The sequence below is a fragment of the Acipenser ruthenus genome, chromosome 7 (genome assembly GCF_902713425.1).
Source record: "Acipenser ruthenus chromosome 7, fAciRut3.2 maternal haplotype, whole genome shotgun sequence".
NCBI classification, from domain to species: Eukaryota; Metazoa; Chordata; class Actinopteri; order Acipenseriformes; family Acipenseridae; genus Acipenser; species Acipenser ruthenus.
The window spans coordinates 43,943,664-43,967,677 of NC_081195.1; the positions used below are offsets into that span (position 1 = coordinate 43,943,664).

The window sequence follows — 24,014 nt, forward strand, 5'->3', positions numbered from 1 at the left end:
CCAACCTTTTTCCAGCTTCTTCACCCGTCAAGATGGGCTCTGCTTCTGCCACAATGTGACCAGTCTGTTCGAGGCAATCGGAATCGCCTGTAACCAGAATGAGTGGCTCCTCTTCATTGACAGCTCATCCAGGAGCCTCAAAGCCGTGCTGCTCCATAATGGTAACAAGTACCCGTCTCTTCCTCTGGCTCACTCGGTGCACCTCAAAGAGGATTACAACAGCATCAAGACCTTGCTGGACGCCTTGAAGTATGATGAGTACGGCTGGGAGGTCATAGGAGACTTCAAAATGGTGGCATTCCTGATGGGTCTCCAAGGCGGTTTTACCAAGTTTCCCTGCTACCTTTGCTTTGGGACAGCAGGGACACCAAGGCACAGTACCACAGGCGGGACTGGCCACAGCGGACCGAGTTCTCTGTGGGGAGGAACAACGTCAAGTGGGAGCCACTGGTGGACCCCCGGAAGGTGCTGATGCCACCATTACAATTAATTACAATTCCCCTGAACCTGATTGTTTGTTTCAATGTTCTTCTGTGTATTTAAATAGACCTCTGTCTGCTCGATGCTTTACAAGAATATATGCAAATCAATTCAGTGATATCAGGGTTCAGGCATGTTCCCTGCGTGGTTCTGTAAAGAAGTGGGGGTAACAGCTGTAAACATTCATGCTATGTTGTGTCTAGTAATCATAGATGTTTTTAAAACACTCAACCCTTTTTAAAATAAAATAGTCACTTGCACACCCTAGTGCTTTAAAATAGTACCATTACATTTTGTGTTAAAACAAAAGCAAGGGCTCGCGAGTGGCACATCCAGTAATGGTGCCCCGCGTGGAGTGCAGGATGCGCCCTATAGCCTGGAGGTCGCCAGTTTGAATCCAGGCTATTCCACTGCCGACTGTGGACGGAGCTCCCTGGGGCGGCGCACAATTGACCTTTGCACTTTAGACCGATTACCTTTGGCACGTGTTCTTTTTCACCTAGAACATTCTACACACCACACCAATGGTGTAGCAGGCGGGTACTCAAAAGTTATTTTTCAACAATACAGGCTCTGTGCAGTGTGCAGGTGACAAGGATGATTGACTTCTATTTAATCTTTTACCACTCCCTCAAAGCACTCCAATACCCACATCAGCTTTCCATTATGAGCCATCTGATCAGACTTTACTGCGTCAAACCGCAAGAAACCCTCTCTTCATTGCTTATTTTGAAGAATACAGGGAGCAGATGATTGATTATCATAAATCATTTTTTTTTGTTGTTGTTTCTATGACATTTGGGGCTTGAAATCAGTAGACTTAACGAGAAGGCGACTTACAATTGTTACAAGATATCACATTATTTTTACATACAATTACCTGGTCAAGAGTCCAGAGCCCTAACCACTACTCCACACTGCTATTGTTGGTGGTTGCTGGTTGTCAAATTCTATACCAGTATTTTCCATTTGGAAAGTGGAAAATAACCCCTCCATGGATCAAAACTTAAAGAAATGTTTTTAAAAATTGTTAAACAGCGTTGAACTAAATAATTACATTGCTTAGATAAGTATTTGGGCTAGAATCAAACCCAGTAAAATTATCAAAACAGAAATCAACTACTATGTTTTATGATATTGTATGCTGCCTCCAGTTGTTTCACATTAAATTTAGAAATGTTTTTTTATTTTTTTTATTTTAGTAAAACTAATATTCTAATAGAAATTAAGTAAAAACATGTTTTCATGTTGCCCTTTGTGAATCAAGTTTAGTTCAATTGAATAGCCCCTAATATGTGTGTACTTAATCCACCATTGTACTCAAACAACTAAATTCAATTTTACTGTTAAATATTTAACATATAAAAAGTATGATCTAAGACTACACTGGGAATTTATTTTTGTACTACATAACATTCATTCAATTGTATCAGTATTTTAAGGGGAACTGGTGTTAAAGAATATTTGACCTCCCCACCCCCCACCCAACTGTAGATGTAAAGAATATAAAATGACACCACAGAAGTATGCACACTCTCTATAGTATGTCACAATGATTTACCGTACCTATCATGGGGTTTGTCACAAAGACTGATATGTCTGTGACCCTCAAATTTCCGGATCTACTTTCCTTTAGAAATGCCAAGGCCATACTATATAAATACGCAGACAGTACATGTGAATGGGAGGGAATCTACAGCTGGTGCATTCATGTCAGTTCCATTCCTAGTGTTAGCGGAGCACTATGAGGAAAGAAGAGGCTACTGAACAATACGTTTCCTAGTCAGTTGGAAGGAATAGCAGTATTCAAAGTTTGGAGAACTCTTTCTGTTAACATGCATTTAGTTGAAAATTAACTTACCACAAACAATTTGTAGTATAATCAAAAAACATTTAATAAAGTGATATTATGCGTTAATTTGAGAATTTATTGCAAGAGCAGTTTAAAAGTGGTATACATTCTTTTTCAGAAACTGAATGTGAGATGATTCATTTCTGCTCATATATAGGATGTCTGACTATTGTAGGATACCAGCTGAGAATTCAAAATAAAAAAAATAAAAAAAAACCCAAGATGACTTATTCTCCTTTTAAAACCACGTGTCATATGTGTGTGGGGGTGTGTGTGCGTGTACCTGTTGCAACTTGTTCCACTTTTGTACTGACAGAAATTACTCTGGAAACAGAACCCTAGAGTGAGGTTATGATTCTTTTGAGTGCTCAGATAATATCTAATACTTGATTAAGCTCATATTTTGGTGTGAGAGAAATATACTGGCAGCATACAGTATTATAATTTTAACCAAAGGCGACTGGCCAAAAATAATTGTTATGGAAAATTCAATCAATGTAAAGGCAATAAAATGAAATATACAGCCTTCAGGAACCCTGTGTACCTTGTGAACCTGTCAGTTAATGTGGCAAGAAACCAATACTTTAATGTATTGCACCCCCTGTCCAGAGCCAGAGGAGTGTTACTGTGTATGTATATTATTCCAGAAATGGAGTGAACTGTAGTGAATCACTTTCTTAATACTTAGTACTGGGCCAGTGTGGCTTAACAGTATGCAATGATAAAATGTATTGATAAACAGTAAGAATATATATTTTTTAAATGTGGCCTGTATGTTTAATGCTCTTTTAGGGCTTGAATAGGACATCTACCATATATACTTAGATATGTGCAACATCTAGTCCCTGGCTATACTGGAAGTAACTGAACATGGACTAATAGAAATTAACTTGTATGGGAACCTTAAACATAATAAAAAATAAAAAAAACAAAGAATACTTAATTTCAAAACTGGTTTTAATTTATACATTAATTTGCAAGTTATATCTCATCATTGTATCCAAAAGATTGAAAAAAAAATTTAATACATCAACATGAATTGTTAGAGAGAAAGCACAACTACTTTGATATACTACTAAATGCTACTTTTGATAGCATTTACCTTCAGTGCTATTACAGCATTAAAAAAAAACACATTTAATGGAACTACAAGTAAAAAAGGGATACATTTATTCAGCACAACTAGTACATCCTGAATGATGAACTTCAAAGTAAAAATAAGCCTTGATTTGGTCATCTAATGCCTGGACAAATACAAGGCTTTTTTTCTCATTTTGCTACAATTACATTGTAAAATGTTCACATGCAAATCGACACAGTAATTTAGTTTTAGTGCTTTTCTTATCATAACAAAAAAGTAAACATTGTATCAAAGAAATTTAGCGTGAAATAAATCTAGCCTTCTCACATGATTCTAAGTGAAATACATAAACCCCTTCAAACCCAAAAGACATCTACCCAAAGCAGTATGATACACCTCACATCCAAAGTAATGAATCATTCTTCATTTGCTTTCTTCCAACATTTCATTATTTATAAAATGATATTAAAATGACTTAATACTTAATACTTAAGGTGCAACTATTGTAAATAACAAATTACGGTTACACTTTTTAATTTTGAATTCATAGTACACAAAAAAATAACCCAGTAATACTCGTATATGCCTTTTATAGCATTTCTCAATGTCCATAGTTGACTTCTGTAAGTTTTATTAGCATTTTTGTTTGGTACAAGAATTAGGCCAATCCAAGGAAAAGTAAACTGGGTTAAATTGCTATACACATTTAAGGTGCTCATTTTAGAAGAAAGTGGGCATATGTGTTGCTTTTCTAATTCCTACATTTCCTAAATGAAGCGAGAACACCAGTTAATATCTTCACATGGCACCCCCAAGCTTGTTTCATCCCATTTGTGTAATCTGGGACATTGAAGTAATCATATTTATCATCCCATTCGTGTAATCTGGGAGACTGAAGTAAGCATGCTCATTGGCAGGACCACAACACATTTAAAACATTGTTTAGGATCACAGTAAAGAGCCATTTCATTTAAAGCGAGGAAGTGAAGGGGGAAGAAGTCTGACATCTCCCTGTCTGGAAACGGGAGCCACGTTGTCATACCTGTGCACATGTTGTGTACAACAAGAGCCTCATGTTTTTTTGTTTTTTTTTTTAAAATGAAAATCAAAATAAAAAAATCATGACTTGCAATATTCAAGACGGCCAAACCTAAAATTCACCGCAAGATATCTTCATTCTACATGTATTTGGTTTTCTCGTTGTCTAATGCCTTTTGGCTTCTCCAGTTATGTAAAACCAAGTGTGGCAGGGTACCCCACCCCTGAACGTACTTTGTGTTTTATGTTTTATGTTGTGTGTATGTATTGGTGCATGGAGTGTGGGTTATGTAGCACAGCTGATTTAAAATGTATATTTGTATTTAGGCACAGGGATTGCACAATCACTTCACCTGCAGATTAAAATGGGTATTTGTATGGGGGCACGGAAAGTGCACAATTAGTCCACGTGCAGACTGTGCCAAGATTGAACCGAGTGACTGATTAGCAATCGAGTCTCGGCACAGCTGCATAAAAGAGTGAGTGCTTCACGCATACAGGGTTGGGCGGTCTGTGAGTGGAGAATGGGAGAGCGAGAGAGGAGAAATAACTAAAAAAGAAAAAGATAAACAATTGCAACTCATGCTGGAAGCACCAACACGGTACTTGTTGTTTCGTGTCTTTTTTGTTTGTCTATTTATTTTGGCCAACGTTTGTTTTGTGTCTTGTAAAAGTCTGATCATTTGCTATTGGCAAACCTAAATTATTTTGAATTTTAATTAAGCAACACAGGTTTAATAAAACGAGAGCTGCTGGAAATTGCCTACTGTATACAGCTATGGCCTAAGTTTTGCATCACCCTTTAGAATTAACTCATTTTGCTTCATAAAGTAGAAGGAAACCTGCTGAATAATTAACATATTGAATTACATACTGCTTTGTAGTTTTCTATATACTTCCATATACAAAAAACAAATTAAAAAAATTGACATTTTGAAATCTAACATGGAATACTGCACTACTATTTTGGCTTCTGGTACACTTTCAGTCCTAAGATTTTGAGTGATGTTGGCCATAGCTGTAGGTTACTGGACTGGAGTTTTAAGAAAATCAGGTTATTTTGAAAGCATGTTAATCTGCATAAAACACTTTGGTTTCAACATGCTTGCTTTTTAAACAAAATCATTCATTGATCTTCGTCAAGACTACTTTCTTTCTTTTTTTGTATTTCAAACCTGTATTTCAGCCACAACTGAAAGTGAAATTGTTAAGTTTAGCAACATTAACTAACTATATTTTCCTTATGTGGTGGCTAATTAAATTAATTTTCTAAACTGATTTTGTAGGGGATCTGTACACCTTTGGACTGTGTTTTGAGTTATGTATAATGCTACATAAATTATTAACCTAATTCATTTTGTACTGCGAGCAATACAAGCTACTTACACTCACCTAAACTCAAATCCTCTGAAACTTTATTTGGGGTTACTGAGAGTTAGACAGGATCAGCAACCAATAACTTTTCTTGTAATTATTTTCTCCCTGCATTGCATAACTGTTTTTCTTTCCCCAACCTCTAGACATATAACATACCATTCACTTACACTCAGCTTCCTGTACCAAGACTTTACCAAGAATACTTTCATCTACTTCACATTGAATGCTTTTTCAGAACCATTATGTTTAAATCCCTCACAAGTATATGGTTGTGCCCATGGCCGTAACTAGCTATGAGGACACCTAGGTTATGTCCTTGGTTGTTTTTTTGCATCATAAATGTTAGACATCGGTAGAATATCAGCTCTTGCTATGGCTCTGGTTGTGCCAACTAAAGTATCCTCATAATCACAACCACCTTGCATTGACTATGAATTTCTTTCCATCTCTCTCTCTCTCTTACTAGTTTTATTTATGTTACTTTAATATCTTGCTGTTTTTCTTTTGTGTTGTTCAATAAAGGGATTGTAAAATTCTCTCTCTCTCTCTGGATTGTGGGATTGTGGGAGGGGCTTGTGAGCTGAGAGCGGTGTGTTTGAATAGTGCAGGTCTGTTTTTACAATCTTGGTTTTACTATTTTTACACGCTTAATTTAAAAGGAATTTTATAAGTTTCTTTTAAATATATATATATATATATATATATATATATATATATATATATATATATATATCTATATCATCTACATATTTATTTATTTATTTATTTGTTTATTTGTTTGTTTGTTTGTTTGTTTGTTTATTTATCTGTTGGCCGTTTGGGAGGCTAAGTTAGTTTGTGTAGCCCGAGATGGGCTCACATTCCGGCGGTATACAGGGACTGACACGGAGACATGGGTTCAGGTGTGTGCCCGACAATGAAGTTTCCGTGGAGGACGTACTGTTATCGGTCGGTAAGTCAATTGGTTTTAACAATATAAAATCTGCTTCACGTATGAATAAGGCCATTGTTGTGTTTTTAAGTCAAGAAACACTGGTAAATAAGATTGTAGAGGAAGGATTTTCTGTCAATGGTGCTTTTATTTCTGCTTTACCTCTTTCAACTCCTCTAAGGAAAGTGGTTTTATCAAATGTCCCCCCTTTTATTCCAAATGCAGTGATTGAAAGAGAATTGGCAAGATACGGTAAAATCATGTCCCCGTTTAGAATGATTCCGCTAGGCTGTAAGAACCCCGAGGTGAAACATGTGATGTCTTTTCGTAGACAAGTGTTTGTATTGCCGCATAACCCAGGGCAGGATTTTAATGTAGCCTGGAGGTTTATTATAGAGGGGAAGGAGTGTGTTATCTTTGCAACCTCGGACACAATGAAATGTTTTCATTGTGGCGAAGAAGGGCATATGAAGCAAGCCTGCCCTAAGCTCAGATCAGTGGCTGCGGCCGAGGGCAGCGCTGAAAGGCAGGGGGCTGGTCAGGCTGAGGGTGTTCGGGGAGCACAGGTGGAGGAGTCGGCAGAGACGCCCGTGCCTGTGCCCCGAGTTAAGAAGAGGATTGCTGCAGAGGAGCAGTCTATAGTAGCGGATCCTCCTACAGAATCAACCGTACAGGAACCCACTGCCGATCCTGAGGGGAGCTTTACTGCTGTGATTAAAAAAAAAGAAAATGCAGAAAAGATCTGAAGCAGTGGTCGTGGGGGAGTCTATCTGGGCACTGTGGCGGCTCACGAAGGTAACGGCAAGCCTCAACTCGCTGCTCCTGGGGAGCCGAGCCACGGCTCGCTGGTTGGTGGTGATGCGGGGTCTCAGCCCAGCGCTGCCGCTGTTGGAGAGTCGGGGCCGGGGGAGAGCGGCGGCGACGGCGGTGATCAGGCCGTGGCTGCGGAGCTCCCCCGTACAGGGAAGGAGGCTAGTGGCAGCGCTGGACTAGCATCCATTGACGCCATAGCCCTGCCCTCAGCAGAGTCCTCACGGCCGGAGGAAGAGGAGTCGGGAGCCAGAGGAGGATTCGGCCGAGGAATGGGAGGCATTCGTGGGAGAAGACGAGGATGAGGAGGGAAAGCTCTCTGACACCTCGATGCTCTCCGACATCCAGGTCAGTCAGCCCAAAAAAAAGAAACTGCATTCGCTTGATCAGTTTATTAATTTTATGGATTGCACAAAGGGTAAAAGGGGAGTTGAAATTCCACTTTTCTTTCCCGACTTGAAATTGTTTTTAGTCTCTGCTAATGTACTGTTAAGAAAAGCGAGTTTAGAGGAATTTGACAGGAAAAAGAGGTTTTGTTTGAAAAAGTTTGTAAGCACTGCAAGAAAAATGGTTGAGCAATCAAAAGGTTTTTAATGGATCAATGCAATTTTAAAGCTTTTACCCTTGTTTTTTGTATTTATTTACTGCTATTTTATTTTTCTTCCTTTATGGATAAGTTTTTAGTGAGTTCTTTAAATATAAATGGTTGTCGTGATGATTAAGAGAGCCCAATTTTTTAATTTTATTGAGTTTAAAAAAGCCAATTTTATTCTATTGCAGGAGACCCACTCTGACAGCAGCAATGAAGCGCACTGGCTGTCAGAGTGGAAGGGGAAGGCGATTTTAAGTCACGGCTCTAATGTTAGTGCGGGGCTGGCAGTTTTATTCTCCGGGGCTAGGAGTAGACGTGGTGTCTGTAGAGGAAGTTGTACAAGGGAGTCTTTTAAAAATTGAATTAAAATTAAATGGTGTGTTTATTGATCTTTTTAATATCTATGCTCCTAATTTGTATAATGACAGGATTTTATTTTTTAAAAAACTCAACCAGGTTTTAGAGAAGTGTGATCCAGAGCATTTTATTTTGGTGGGAGGGGATTTTAACTGTACCCTGGATTTTAATTATGACAGAAATCATGATGAACCCAATCCCCAATCTGCGAGAGAGCTGGCTGGCGTGCTGACAAAATTTGATTTAGTTGACATCTGGAGAAATTTACATAATCGACCTAAACAATATACTTGGATTAAATTAAATAATGGTCAACTGTCTGGAGCACGGTTAGATAGATTTTACACCCAAAAGCACCACCTTAATAGAATTATTGGCAGCAGTATTCATCCCATGTCTCTATCTGATCATCACCTCATCACAGCTGATTTGTGTTTACCCACTGCACAGCACTCCAAATCCTATTGGCACTTTAATATTAAATTATTACAAGACACACAGTTTAAGGAAACATTCAAACTATTTTGGAATAACTGGAGAAAAGAAAAGAGATGTTTTTCTAATTTGAGACAGTGGTGGGATGTGGAGAAAATCCAAATTAAAATATTCTGTCAGCAATTCACCCAGAACGTCACTAGTGAGTTGAATGCAGTGGCCAGCCAGCTAGAGAATGAGATTTTAGAGATTGAGACAGAGCTGGGCGGTCAGAGCACGGAAGGGGCTTATCGCAGCTTGAAACAGAGGAAACAGCGCCTGGGCAGCCTGCTGGAGGAGAAGGTCAAGGGGTCGCTGGTGAGAGCAAGATTCGTAGAATTAAGAGACATGGATTCCCCCACGACCACCTTCTTCAGCTTAGAGAAGAAAGAAAACAAATGCTTACACTGAAGCTGCCCAGGGGGAGAGAGGTCTCCAGCCCTGTGGAGCTTCGTCAGGCCGCGGTGACATTTTATTCAGAACTGTACCAGGCTGAGGGCTGCGACCAGCAGGAGACGGAGTGGCTGTTGGAAGGTCTCCCTCACCTGGGTGAGGAGGAAAGCCGCGGCCTGGACACCGTCATCACACTGGAGGAGCTCACAACCGCCGTCACACAGCTCTCCAATGGAACAGCACCTGGGCTGGATGGGCTGCCTGCTGAATTCTATAAACATTTCTGGAGTTGCATTGGAAATGATCTATACCAGGTGCTGATTGAATGTGTGGCGGAGGGAGAGCTGCCTCTGAGCTGCCGCAGGGCAGTACTGACTTTACTGCCCAAAAAAGGAGACCTCTGTGAGCTGAAGAACTGGCGTCCTGTGTCGTTGCTGTGCTGCGATTATAAGGTTTTTTCCAAAGCTCTGGCCGGCCGTCTTAGGGAGTGTATGGGTACTGTGGTGCACAGTGACCAGACATATTGTGTACCAAAACGCTCAATTTTTGATAATTTGTTTTTAATCAGAGATCTTTTTAATGTATCTAAGCTTTTTAACTTAGATTTTGGGCTGGTGTCGCTTGACCAGGAGAAGGCTTTTGACAGGGTAGACCATGGCTTTTTATTTCGCACCCTAGAGGCATTTGGTTTTGGTCCTGTTTTTATTTCTTATATTAAAATGTTATATTCTAATATTTTTAGCCTTGTCAAGATTAATAATTGTCTAAGCCAGCCCTTCCCAGTGCAGAGAGGGACTAGACAGGGCTGCTCTCTGTCGGGGATGCTCTACGCCATCTCCATTGAACCGCTGCTACACCAGCTGAGGGAGCGTCTCGCTGGCCTGGCCATACCTGCCCTCCCCTCTGCCCAGCCCGTCCGTCTCTCAGCGTATGCTGATGACCTGAATGTGTTTGTAACCAGCGATAAAGACGTGACGGTGCTGGAGTCATGCATGGGCTTTGAAAGAGCCTCCTCAGCACGGGTGAATTGGGCCAAAAGTGCAGCGTTCCTCGCAGGGAGCTGGCTGAGAAAGCCTCCTCCGTCCCTGCCACAGATGCTGGAGTGGAACAGAACTGGATTAAAAGTGCTGGGGGTGTACTTAGGAACTGAGGCATTCATGCAGCGAAACTGGGAGGGGGTGCTGGAGAAGGTAGCAGGAAGGCTACAGAGCTGGCAGTGGCTGCTAAACTGCCTCTCCTTCAGGGGGGAGGGTCCTTGTGATTAACAAGTTGGCGTCCATGCTGTGGCACAGATTATTGTGTCTGGACCCTCCCCCAGGGCTGCTGGAGCAGGTCCAGAAAAAACTAGTTAATTTTTTTTGGGATGGAAACCACTGGCTGAAACCAGCAGTACTGTACCTGCCCCGAGACGAAGGAGGGCAGGGACTGATTGACATCCCCTCCCGGGTCGCTGCGTTCAGATTGCAGGCAGCCCAGAGACTGCTGTACACCCCTGAGCTGAGCTGGAGAGGCATGGCTTTGTCCCTCCTCAAGAGGGTTGGGGGGCTTGGCTTAGACAGACAGCTGTTTTTAATGACCCCCAGTAAAGTTATTAGAACTAAGCTGGAAAGCTTTTACAGTAACATGTTAAATGCCTGGGGGTTAATTAAGATTTTAAGGACAGATGAAAGCCTCTGTACATGTTTTAATTTTGAGGAGCCTTTGTTTTTTAATAGAATTTTTAACATTGATGCTTTTAATTCTAAACAGCTTTTTTTAGTGTTTTCACAGGCCGGAGTCACCACCCTGGGTCACCTGGTAGACTGGACTGAGTGGCGATGGAAGAGTGGGGCCGAGTTGACTGCAGTGTTGGGTCTGCGCTCGGTACGCTTCATAGGGAGGGTGCTGAGAGAGATCCGAGCCTCCCTGAGCCCAGCAGTGTTGGAGTTCGTGGCGAAGTGCTTCTCAGACAGGCAGACCCTGGAGCGTGAGCCTGATTTCCCCTCGGTGCTGTTCTCCCCTGCGCTGCCGGAGGAGGAGGAGGAGGGGGGAGCAACCCGGGAAGCTGTTATCCCTGGATGAAGAGACCAATTTACAGTTTCACTCTGCAGAGAAGAGGCAGCTGTACAGCACTGTGGTTAAGACCCGGCATTATCACAGACTTAAAGACCTGACTGATACCAAGTGGAGGGCTCACCTGGCGATGGAGGAGTCTGTGCGGCCGTCCTGGAGGGTGCTGTATAAGCTGCCTCTGCCCAAGCGCTCTGGGGACCTGCAGTGGTGAGTGTTGCATGGCATTGTCGCCACGAACCGCTGGCTGAGCCGAGTTGACCCAGGTGTGGGGGAGCAGTGCCCCTTCTGTCTCGCCGTGGAGACTGTGTTTCACCTTTTTACAGACTGCCCACGACTCCGGCCTTTTTTTATTTTTCTAGGCGGCCTGCTGATGAACCTCGGGGTGCGTTTTACTAAAGAGTTATTAATTTTAAGTATTAAGTATTCTTTTAAATATCGTCATCGGTGTGCCCTGATTAATTTTCTCCTGGGTCAAGCGAAGCTGACGATTTTAAAATCCCGTAAGAACAGATTATCTAGCACTGGTATAGATGATGCCCTGTGTGTTTTTAGAGTTCTGGTTGTAACTAGGGTAAACGCTGATTTTTCTTATTACAGCATGATGAATGATATGGATAATTTCATGAGGAGGTGGTGTATTGAGGATGGGGTGTGTGCAGTGGGTGAAGATCGCATGCTAATTTTTTATTTTTAAAATTGTTGGTGTGTTTTTAGTTTTTTGTTTTTTTTTGCTGTTTTTAGAATGTTTCAGTTATTTATCTGTTTTATTCTTGTTCTATTATGATCAGTGCTGGAATGTACTAGTTTTATTTATGTTATTTTAATGTTTTGTTGTTTTTCTTTTTGTGTTGTTCAATAAAGGGATTTAAATGTCTGTCTCTCTCTCTGTCTGTCTCTCTGTCTCTCTCTCTCTCTGTCTCTCTCTCTGTCTCTCTCTGTCTCTCTCTCTCTGTCTCTCTCTCTCTGTCTCTCTCTCTCTGTCTCTCTCTCATGTGATCATTCCTTCAACACTCCCAACAAAATCAAATGGCTTAGCTCCAGAACCAAACTCCATCTTCATAGACATATCTTGTTTTGGGACAACGAGTATAAAGCAATTAAATGCAGTGCTGTTAACCTCTGTAATTAGTGTTGATTAAAAGTCCATATGTTCATATTTCTCTGCAGTTGTCTTTTATTAATCCTTCAGTGACTGAGTGACTCCCATTGTTCTGTTGTTGATAAAAACGCCCTTCTTATACCCGGCCTTCAAGAAAATGAGAGAAGAATATGGTCTTATATTATAATTTAACCTAGGTATTTAATTAATTACGACCCAGGTTGGAACACCTGGATTGGAATGGTATGAAAACAACCACAAGTGAGTACCACTGCCTCAAAACATTATAAATGAAGCCTTGCTGAATAGCTCTTTACATTTGTTAATGATGTAATTTATAGCTCCTCAGAATCCAAATATATATATATATATATATATATATATATATATATATATATATATATATATATATATATATATATATATATCATTTGTGTCTCATAATATTAAATACATTTAAAAAAAATAACCTGACTCTCACAGATTTGCAAGTTTATATATCTCACTCAACATTTTTATATTAACATTCTAACCCGGGCCTTACCTTTTTGTAGGCACTACGTAGCTCACTGCATTTCCACATTGTGTGAAGCAGAATGGATGCAGATTGTCCAGCTTTTGTTGGTACATTACTGAAAAGAGAGTATTTGTACTTGAATGTAAAAAACACAACAGACCCTTCTCACCATCCTCTGTCGTTTTCTGTTTTCCTCAAGGTAAATGGATGCACAATATAATATGGAGTAATGTATGAGACAACACCTACATAGATCTGTTTTATATGGAGCACTCACTGAGTCCAACAACACAATAAAAAGATCATGAATATACAGAAGAAATCCCATTTAAAATGTCATGTTGCACTCTTTAGGAACATAAGTCAGGAGCCATTCCAGAATTCTAACGAAACTCAAAACTCCAGAACACCAGTCAAATCACTGCAGGCAATACAAGTATTATCATTAAAAATGAAATATTCTATTCTTATTCCATTAAAGCATTGCTTACTTTAGCCTATCAGAGACAAGTTTAATCTTTCTTCTCCTGATCTAGTAGTCTCTTCTCTGCACCTTGCTATTTATCACATGTGGTTCGCTGAATTCCAAGGAGGCATTGCTTCTGTTTAAACACTGCAGCTTATTGCAGATTTAATTTTAAGTGTATGCAAGTTATCAATAGTTTCTAAATTAAACATCTGCAATAGACTTTGATTACAAAACAGCAATTTCCAGGAATTACATCTCATACTCTGAATCTGTATCTTAGTATATTTCTGTGGATTACTTTGTGGTTGATTAAAGCTACAGATACAGTTTCATAAATGGAATGAACATCTTTGACCAGAATGAAAAACTACAAAACCCAATACGGCTTCAGGCTTTAAAAAAAGAGTGCTTGCTACTTCTGTGTAATTGTTCCATCAATTCAACATGTTCCAGTGAGATCTCGGAGTAATATAAATAGATTAATGAGTATGTTTATTGCTGTAACAGGAATAATAATAACAGATTAAACAAGGTTTAGAGAAAGCAATTCAACATGCTATGGGTTTAATTTGGGGTGACCAACTTTCATTGTACTGACACCTGTAATGTGACATCTGTTAAGGGGTAGGCAGGTGCTGTAGTTACGTATGAAGTTGGAAAATATAATCCATGTACTGTTCATATAACTAACTATCTATTAGGTCACTGTTACTTAAATTAAAATGGATATTTGGTTTTGATGTTGAAAGTTGTACTTCCTCAGAAATGAAAGGCTGTGTACTGTAACCATGTTGAGCAAGTTTAGTCAAGTTCAGAGGTCCTCACCTGTCATTGGTGCTGATGTTGATGATTTTCCTCAGCCCCTCATTGTTCAGAATGGTGCGGGCATTCTGGGAGTCACTCCGCACCAAGTTGTTGAGAACATAACACACAGAAACCGTCATCTCTGCAGGCACTTGGAGATCTTGGGCGGTATTTGGGAGGACTGAAACCAGATCAGGCAGTACTTGGTTGGCTAAAAAAAACAAATGGTTAAAAATAAAGGATTGGTGTTCTGTGTTTAACCCAAAGCCCTCTAATGCATTCCCAGCTGCAAGAGAAAAACACTTTTCTAAATACCCATTTGTGTCGAGCCCCTTTCACACTGGCATTATCTACCCAGGTCAGAACATACCCGGGCAGGTCCCAGTGTCATGCGGGTCTGGTACGTGATTTCACACTGCATTTGATAAAGCAGAGTTGACCTGGATGACAGACACAAGTGCACAATATGCTTATCAATGCCCCGTAAGCAGCTTGTTACTGACGCTTCCATCCAAGCTTCTATGGATTGAACCGTCGGCCCAAATGTTGATTAGAGCCCACTTTAATGACTAGAGGTAAAACAAATATATAGGTGCTGTCTACTCCACTGGGATTAGAAAAAAAAGTAGTAAGGTAGTATTGGAGGACTCAATCAAAACACAAATTTGCAAATCACAGCTGACATATTGTCTGTCTGGAGGCGGGACATGTGATTGCTCTGCTGGGAGTTGAATATACGATACTAAAGGAGTAATTTCGAGAGAACGAACAGAACAGGACAATCTGATTTGACGAAACCGTTCCACCTTCCTGTCCTGGAACGTGTTGTGCTTGTTCAGTCGAACAGCCCGGTCTTCTCGAGGAGTTCCAGGTACAGCTATGGCCAAAAGTTTTGCATCACCTACATTTTTTTTTTTGGATTGAGGACATACAAAATAAAAAAAAGTAGATTAACATAATTTACATGTTTTATTTAACATCATGTAATCCAAGAAACTACAAAATGATATCGCAAAGGTCTATTGGAAGCCATAATAATAGTACGGTATTTCATGTTGGATTTCAAAATGCTACATTTTTTAATTGTTGCCAGTTTTTCATTAAGTATGGGAAAACTACAAAGTGGTATGTAATTCAATATGTGAACGTAGCATCATTTGGCAGGCTTCATTCGACTATGAAGAAAAATGATTTAATTATATAGGGAGATGCAAAACTTTTGTCCATAGCTGTACTGCTAATTCACTGTATTTAGGTAAATTACAACTGGACACAATTACTGGCAAGATACAATAAACATAGCTTTGATTTACGATGGTCTGTACTGTATAGCGAGATTTTTTATATATACGTGACCCATAATATTAATGTTATCGTCTATTACTTATGATATAAATATTGCTTGGAACTTTCTGTCTGGGGAAAAAAAAAAAAAAAAAAAAAAAGAAAAATCACCACAATGCAAAAATAGCATCCCCAAATCGCTGTTAGCGATAGAACAGAAATGGAAATAAACAATTTCGTGAAAAGGCTAAAACCTGTTCCATTTACACCGAACAAGGTGAACGTGTCCGAGTATGTCCTCCTCACGGAATTCCGCCTTGACAAACGGTTGGTAAAAATTCAGTACTTAGTGCCTGAGCTATTTTCTTACTGTTGTTAGATTTATGGCTATAACTCTTTAATATAAAGGTTACATGTACATGTTACATGTACAATTAATGTGCACACACCAGGCTTCCATAAAAAAGTGAAATAGTCTGAAACTCACCCTGTTCAATACAGATAACAAATCACATAAAAAGACAGACGCTTTTTAGAAAAAAAAAAACATTTATTGTTAGTAAAAAATATTTTAGCATGGCCAGCTCAAATCTGTACAATGAAACTTCAACATGTAGGGAACATGAAATAATAATTATAAATAAATAATAATTATTATTTTTATTATTATTATTATTATTATTATTATTATTATTATTATTATTATTATTATTATTAATAAACAAATTGGATAATAATTAAAGAAATTATGGCCATATATATACAAAAGGGACCAAAAGCAAAAAAAAAAAAAAAAATCAAATTATTCGTCCCAGGCACCCTGATCATGTGGCACAAGATGCGGCTGTTCACTGTGGCTTGAATGAACAGCAAGGTGGCGACCATGGCAACATAAACCTAAACAGCTCTGGTCTCGTGCATCTGATCCACAAACACGAAAAACAAATATATATTTATCAGAAAATAGGTCCTTGTGCCTTCGATGTCGCCATTTCCAAAGCAGGGTTGTCTCTCAGTGCCTGAGTAAAAACAGTTAAAGGGCCAGGTCGCCGACAGGATATTTAACATTGGGCAGACCCTAAAGAGTTAAAACAATGACAAACGTTTTCGGATATTAATTTGTTAAGTGTGTTCATAGAATCATGTTTTCACTTATGAGTTGTAACACATGCATTTATATTGTTGCCTAAGTTGAGATGCAGACAAAAATGCAGGTGTGTTTTATAGAAGCATTTTCATACTAACTTTTGTACTTGATAACATGCATTTAAAAATCCAATTGATGCCCATGATTAATCAATTTGATTAATCTTGTTACATGATTGATTTATAAAAATGTTTGGATATACTGTTACTGGACTGATTACCGTCTTGTTCTCAGTCATCGTAAAATAACGTTAGAATATTTGTTGGAAAAATAATTTGACAAAAAAAAAAAGTATATTTTTCAAAAGGGTTTCTTTATGTTGTGCTGTAGCAGCTCTGTGTTTTTTTTTTTTTTTTTCGGGGGGGGTCTCCTCATCTCTCCCCCCTTCTCAATAGCTGGTGGCTCCCTTCTCTTGGGCTACGGCCCCAGAATTTCCGGAAGATGGATTCAACAAAGCTCTGCAGGGTCGGCAGCTCTAGGCGCTGCAGGCAGCTTCAGCTCCTCTGCTGGTGGTGGCGGGAGCAACAAGTGGTCTCCCCCCTGGCAGTGGAGATGGCAGTTGCAGGTAGTCTCCCTCTAGCGGTGGAGGTGGGAGCAGCAGGTAGTGACCTTCATTGTCACTAGTGCGGCTCTCCCTCAGTCACTGGAGGCTGGTGCGGCTCTCCCTCGGTCACTGGAGGCTGGTGCGGCTCTCCCTCGGTCACTGGAGGCTGGTGCGGCTCTCCCTCGGTCACTGGAGGCTGGTGCGGCTCTCCCTCGGTCACTGGAGGCTGGTGTGGCTCTCCCTCGGTCACTGGAGACGGGTGCGGCTCTCCCTCGGTCACTGGAGACGGCTGCGGCTCTCCCTCGGTCACTGGAGACGGGTGCGGCTCTCCCTCGGTCACTGGAGACGGGTGCGGCTCTCCCTCGGTCACTGGAGACTGGTGCGGCTCTCCCTCGGTCACTGGAGACTGCAGAGATGCCAACATTTGAAAATGGAAATCCTAGCACCTGGTGAGCGAAGCATCAAGAAAACCCTAGCAAACCCTAGCATATCCTAACCACGCCCACTTCATGCACTTAAGGAGAAAATCAATCAATATCCAACAATATAATGCTTAAGACAGAAATGTAACTCCGAGCTAATTTATTTAATTGTCATAAAAACACAGGTTTTATTAAAATCATAGTTTTATGTCTGTGCCCCAGTAAGACCTCTTTCTTGACCGTGACTCAAATTACAGCTTTTCAAAAAACAGTAGACAAGGAGATTCAGCATACATTTTTCACAGTACAGAGTATTTATTGTTTATGTACAAGGAAGTATATGCATTAGCATCTCTGAACCAATAAATACATTTCTTACTACTGCATATATATATATATATATATATATATATATATATATATATATATATATATATAAAAACACAAAACTGTACCTAATACTATAACTTAAAGTTGAACTAAAATATAGGCATATAAGCTAGTCTTGGCAATTCTCAATCTAGAAACTAAGCAAAAAAGGCATTTAATTTCAGCCAAAAAAAAGCTTTTTACCACTACAGATTATTATGCTAAGGATACAAAAATGTAAACTAAAGTACACAATTCAGTGTCGGTGATGGCCGGTCAATGTTATGGCTTATTCACATATGTAACTTAGTATAAGTGGCACTCTTGCACTTCATCAGTACAGACTTATTGTACACAGCTTCATAGCATTTCTTTTCCACCAACAAGAGCTTCAGCTTCTGTACACAAATAGCTTCTAGGGTTTTCCTAGATAGATTTGGGCAGAACTCTGTTTGAACTTTACGCACAATGCTGAATATTCTCTCTGTGTCTGCATTGCTGTGGGGTATTATCAATATAGTTAGCATCACCATGGCCAACAATGCAAACGTTGGTTGGCTTGTTACAGGATTGAAGATCCTCCCTATCTTGTACCAGAAAACATCTGCCCTGTCTGACCAAAGAATATCTTCAGGAATGTTCTCTACTTGGTATGCAACAAACTCATTTTCCAAGTGATCGAGTCTATCAACTGAGACCAAATCAAATCTTCTGACAAAATACATCACAGATTCAAATTTGACATTTGTCCTTTGACTGATGTCAGCCACTTCTGCATGTTTTAAGAGCTCCTCATGCAATGGCAATTTACTGGTAATATAAGAACTGGCCTCTGCATAATACTCTCTGACAGAGTTAAAAAATATATTTTTCTCCTCTTTAGAGAGCTTCCCTCCCTCCTTGCATTCCTCTAAGTACTGTCTGGTTTTGGTGCCAATCACTAGATCTTCTCTGTCCCTCTGATTCTTTCTATCCCTTACATTAATTGTGATTGTAGACCTCACACTAGTGATTACTACAGGCTTAATGAATTTGCTGAGAAGGAGTAAATGCAAGGAATCCAATTCTCGTTTTAGAACCTGAATAAATGTCTCTTCTCTCTGCAGAAGTGCATTTAAGCCCTTAAAACATGGTAAGGAGGCTTGGAGAAACAGACAGGTTAGCTTCACTAGGGGATTTCTAGGCTGCGCTGTATTCTACAGAACCTGGTGTCTGGCTTGCCAGCTGGTATTGTAGGTTTTACACCACTCTTCTTGCTAACAACTATCTTCTCCTTCAACCTTTCTGAAAAACATGCAATAGATTTTCTAAGTCTACAGATAGGTATCTTCTACTTCCATCCTTTGTATACAATACTTATGTTATTATTTGACTGTAATCTTCATTTTGACATTTAATCATTAGTAACGTAGTGTTAGTTTGCATTAATTAATATTGCTGACCTTTGTAATACTAGAAAACTACAGTGACTGTACAGTGACTACGTTTAAAAACAAATATTAAAATAAAACTAAAATGTAATTTCACACAAATAGAAAAAAATAGAAGCTACTATTTTTAAAAGAAAGATTAGTGTAACTACTCTTTTTAAAATCTTCCATTACAATAGACTAGACTGTACTAACAGATTAAATGGTACCTTGTTTAGTTGCAGAAGACACCTTACCAGCCTTCAATTTCACACTGCCAGTATCATTGAACAATTCACTTGAGGTCACAACTGGGCCTACCAATAATTGAAAGCACATTACCATAAGACGTTTTCACAAACAAACGTACAATTGTCTAAAAAAAGTCAAACACAAAATGTATTTTCTGATTAAATTAGGTACAAATTATTTGTTTTCCATGTGCATAAATACACACCAAACAAACAGGGTATTTTGAAAATAAATCTAATCTGGCAGCACAAAATAGTTACACATACTTTTACTAGCTTCTGCCACTGCAGAGGATGGCTTGCGTTGATGCCCTTTAGTCATGGCTGGCTCACTAGACTTGGCTTTATTAACTACCTTGCTGGGACCTGATGAAATGCAGAAAACAATTACCATTAATTATTGACCATCAAACTAAAAAAACACTGCTTTAAAAAATGATATAATACAGTATAATGAAAGCATAGTTTAGGTCTATACCTTTGTTTACTTTGCAGAATTCCACTAGTGCTGGCCACTGCTGCAGCAATCTATCAATACACTTGCCCAGGCTGAGCCACCTACAGTGCCTTGCGAAAGTATTCGGCCCCCTTGAACTTTGCGACCTTTTGCCACATTTCAGGCTTCAAACATAAAGATATGAAACTGTAATTTTTTGTGAAGAATCAACAACAAGTGGGACACAAACATGAAGTGGAACGAAATTTATTGGATATTTCAAACTTTTTTTAACAAATAAAAAACTGAAAAATTGGGCGTGCAAAATTATTCAGCCCCTTTACTTTCAGTGCAGCAAACTCTCTCCAGAAGTTCAGTGAGGATCTCTGAATGATCCAATGTTGACCTAAATGACTAATGATGATAAATAGAATCCACCTGTGTGTAATCAAGTCTCCGTATAAATGCACCTGCACTGTGATAGTCTCAGAGGTCCGTTTAAAGCGCAGAGAGCATCATGAAGAACAAGGAACACACCAGGCAGGTCCGAGATACTGTTGTGGAGAAGTTTAAAGCCGGATTTGGATACAAAAAGATTTCCCAAGCTTTAAACATCCCAAGGAGCACTGTGCAAGCGATAACATTGAAATGGAAGGAGTATCAGACCACTGCAAATCTACCAAGACCTGGCCGTCCCTCTAAACTTTCAGCTCATACAAGGAGAAGACTGATCAGAGATGCAGCCAAGAGGCCCATGATCACTCTGGATGAACTGCAGAGATCTACAGCTGAGGTGGGAGACTCTGTCCATAGGACAACAATCAGTCGTATACTGCACAAATCTGGCCTTTATGGAAGAGTGGCAAGAAGAAAGCCATTTCTTAAAGATATCCATAAAAAGTGTCGTTTACAGTTTGCCACAAGCCACCTGGGAGACACACCAAACATGTGGAAGAAGGTGCTCTGGTCAGATGAAACCAAAATTGAACTTTTTGGCAACAATGCAAAACGTTATGTTTGGCGTAAAAGCAACACAGCTCATCACCCTGAACACACCATCCCCACTGTCAAACATGGTGGTGGCAGCATCATGGTTTGGGCCTGCTTTTCTTCAGCAGGGGCAGGGAAGATGGTTAAAATTGATGGGAAGATGGATGGAGCCAAATACAGGACCATTCTGGAAGAAAACCTGATGGAGTCTGCAAAAGACCTGAGACTGGGACGGAGATTTGTCTTCCAACAAGACAATGATCCAAAACATAAAGCAAAATCTACAATGGAATGGTTCACAAATAAACATATCCAGGTGTTAGAATGGCCAAGTCAAAGTCCAGACCTGAATCCAATCGAGAATCTGTGGAAAGAACTGAAAACTGCTGTTCACAAATGCTCTCCATCCAACCTCACTGAGCTCGAGCTGTTTTGCAAGGAGGAATGGGCAAAAATTTCAGTCTCTCGATGTGCAAAACTGATAGAGACATACCCCAAGCGACTTACAGCTGTAATCGCAGCAAAAGGTGGCGCTACAAAGTATTAACTTAAGGGGGCTGAATAATTTTGCACGCCCAATTTTTCAGTTTTTTATTTGTTAAAAAAGTTTGAAATATCCAATAAATTTCGTTCCACTTCATGATTGTGTCCCACTTCTTGTTGATTCTTCACAAAAAATTACAGTTTCATATCTTTATGTTTGAAGCCTGAAATGTGGCAAAAGGTCGCAAAGTTCAAGGGGGCCGAATACTTTTGCAAGGCACTGTACAGTAATTCATGGAAAAGGCAAGACATCTCCGTTATTTAAATAAAATCAAATGGTACATATGGCATTACACTGTGCTGCTAGGAACTACAACCAAACTATTTTAATCGACACATTAAAATCAGAAACAGTATTTAGTATGGTCGCTCTGACCTGGATTAATTAGAATGCTTTTCTAGAAAGCGGTTTGTGTGTGTAGACAGGGACTTAATGTACAGTACTTTTCACATATACACATACAAGTTATTCTTAAGCACAAACCTGGTGTTCACATGTTTCAGAATCTTTCTTGCTTCGGTGCCACACAAGTCCTGGCACTGTTTCAAGTGCTTGTGCCGCTTGCCACTTTTGTCTAGATAGTAATATATGTCAATCAGGAGTTCGTCAATTCTTGCTGGTAATCTCTTTGCAGTCGACCGGGCAGCAATGTGAATTAAATGACAGGGACAACCCTGTACATGGACAGAATTGTTCTCCATTTTTACATAGGCAGCTACACCTTTATGTACACCCAGCATTACAGCTGCATTATCTGCTCCAAATGCAACACACTTTTTCCACGGTATTTCAAATGACTTCAATACTGTATACACAGTCTTAAAGATATACCCTCGCATGATGGTAAAGCAAGCAGCTGCGTTACCACTTTGCCAATTTCTTCACTGAAGTAACGTATTACAACTGGGTACAACTGAGTCTCGATGTCACTGCTGCCGTCGGTTGCAATGGCAAAAAAATTACTTTTCAAAACCGAGGCCTGTTCAGTAGCTGAAAGATATGCTAAAGTTTCAACGATTGCTGTCGTTTTGCTCCTCGCACAGCCATACTTGGAAGCAATTTTACTATCAGGAAAAGCCACTTTCACAAGTGGGCCTATGTGATCTGCAACAGCAATTGGTAAATTGTGCTATAAAATGAAGTTCGTAGAAAGAGTCTCCGCTTTAATCGCGTCATTTTTGCCATCCGTTTTAAAAAAAAACAATCCAATGATCTAGTTTCCTGAGCTCCCCGTGAATTTCTCTCGTGTTTCAAGGTTCTGACGTGTTCATCAATATCATTTATTCCCCCATGCTTGACACTTAAATCGCACCTGCAGTACTCACAGTAAGCATGATGTTCTGATATCTTACTTTTTTTTATGAATGTATACTTCTTGGTGTAATCCTCTTTGAACCTTTGTGAATTCAGCCGTGGTCTTTTTTGTGTTGCCATTTCCTTTATTAAAAATTGAATGAAAAAGTTACCGCTGTTATTTACCATTTGCTTGCTGCCGAGGAGCTTTTTGTTATATCTTGGCCGTCCAATCACTGATCATCTGTTTTTTTTTTCATAGTGGCAAAGCCTTGACTACCGTGCATGTCCCATTGTAAATGGTCTAGGTACTGCGTGTTTTTTTTAACCACAAGCCAATCACAGCGCGTGAATCGGATACAAAAATGGGAACGCGGAAACTCACACCATCATTAACACAGGAGCACTGACGCAAGTCTAATTAAAAAAAAAAAAAAACATATTTTTTTTTAACTTGGCCCGTATCACTGTAGCAGAGCCTGAAAACCCTAGTTACTACGGCCAAACCGTAGCAGTTGGCATCTCTGAGACTGGTGAGGCTCTCCCTCGGTCACTGGAAACTGGCGAGGCTCTCCCTCGGTCACTGGCGACTGGCGAGGATCTCCCTCGGTCACTGGAGACTGGCGAGGATCTCCCTCGGTCACTGGAGACTGGTGAGGCTCTCCCTCGGTCACTGGAGACTGGTGAGGCTCTCCCTTGGTCACTGGTAAGGCTCTCCCTTGGTCACTGGAGACTGGTTCTTTGGGCTGGTCCCTGGGACATCAGGCAGAGCCACTTCTCTGTTGTCTCCACCTCACCATCATTAATAACAAATTCAATCAATCAATCAATCAATCAATCTGGAGACGGTTACATTCTGCACAGGTTTAGAATGGATGGAGAAGTTTAACCCCGTCCATGCTGCAAAAACAACAGTAACAAAACATCATAGTTTATACACATTAAACAATATGTTTTAAATAATAATAAAACAAATACAAAACAAAATATGTACAGGGG

At 39.9% G+C, this 24,014-nt stretch overlaps 1 protein-coding gene across 3 annotated transcripts in view; it reads right to left on the minus strand.

The window, feature by feature from the left end:
* Positions 1–3,271: 3,271 nt before the first annotated feature.
* Positions 3,272–24,014, minus strand: part of LOC117414882 (plakophilin-2-like) — a 45,137-nt gene continuing 24,394 nt past the window's right edge. For all 3 annotated transcript variants that reach the window (XM_034024718.3, XM_059027038.1, XM_059027039.1), the window contains exons 11-13: positions 14,348–14,537; positions 13,081–13,168; positions 3,272–12,683 (exon numbers count right to left, since the gene is read on the minus strand). In XM_034024718.3, the coding sequence (XP_033880609.1) occupies positions 12,615–12,683; positions 13,081–13,168; positions 14,348–14,537 (347 nt within the window). In that variant the 3' untranslated portion in view covers positions 3,272–12,614. The remainder of the gene's footprint in view (positions 12,684–13,080; positions 13,169–14,347; positions 14,538–24,014) is intronic.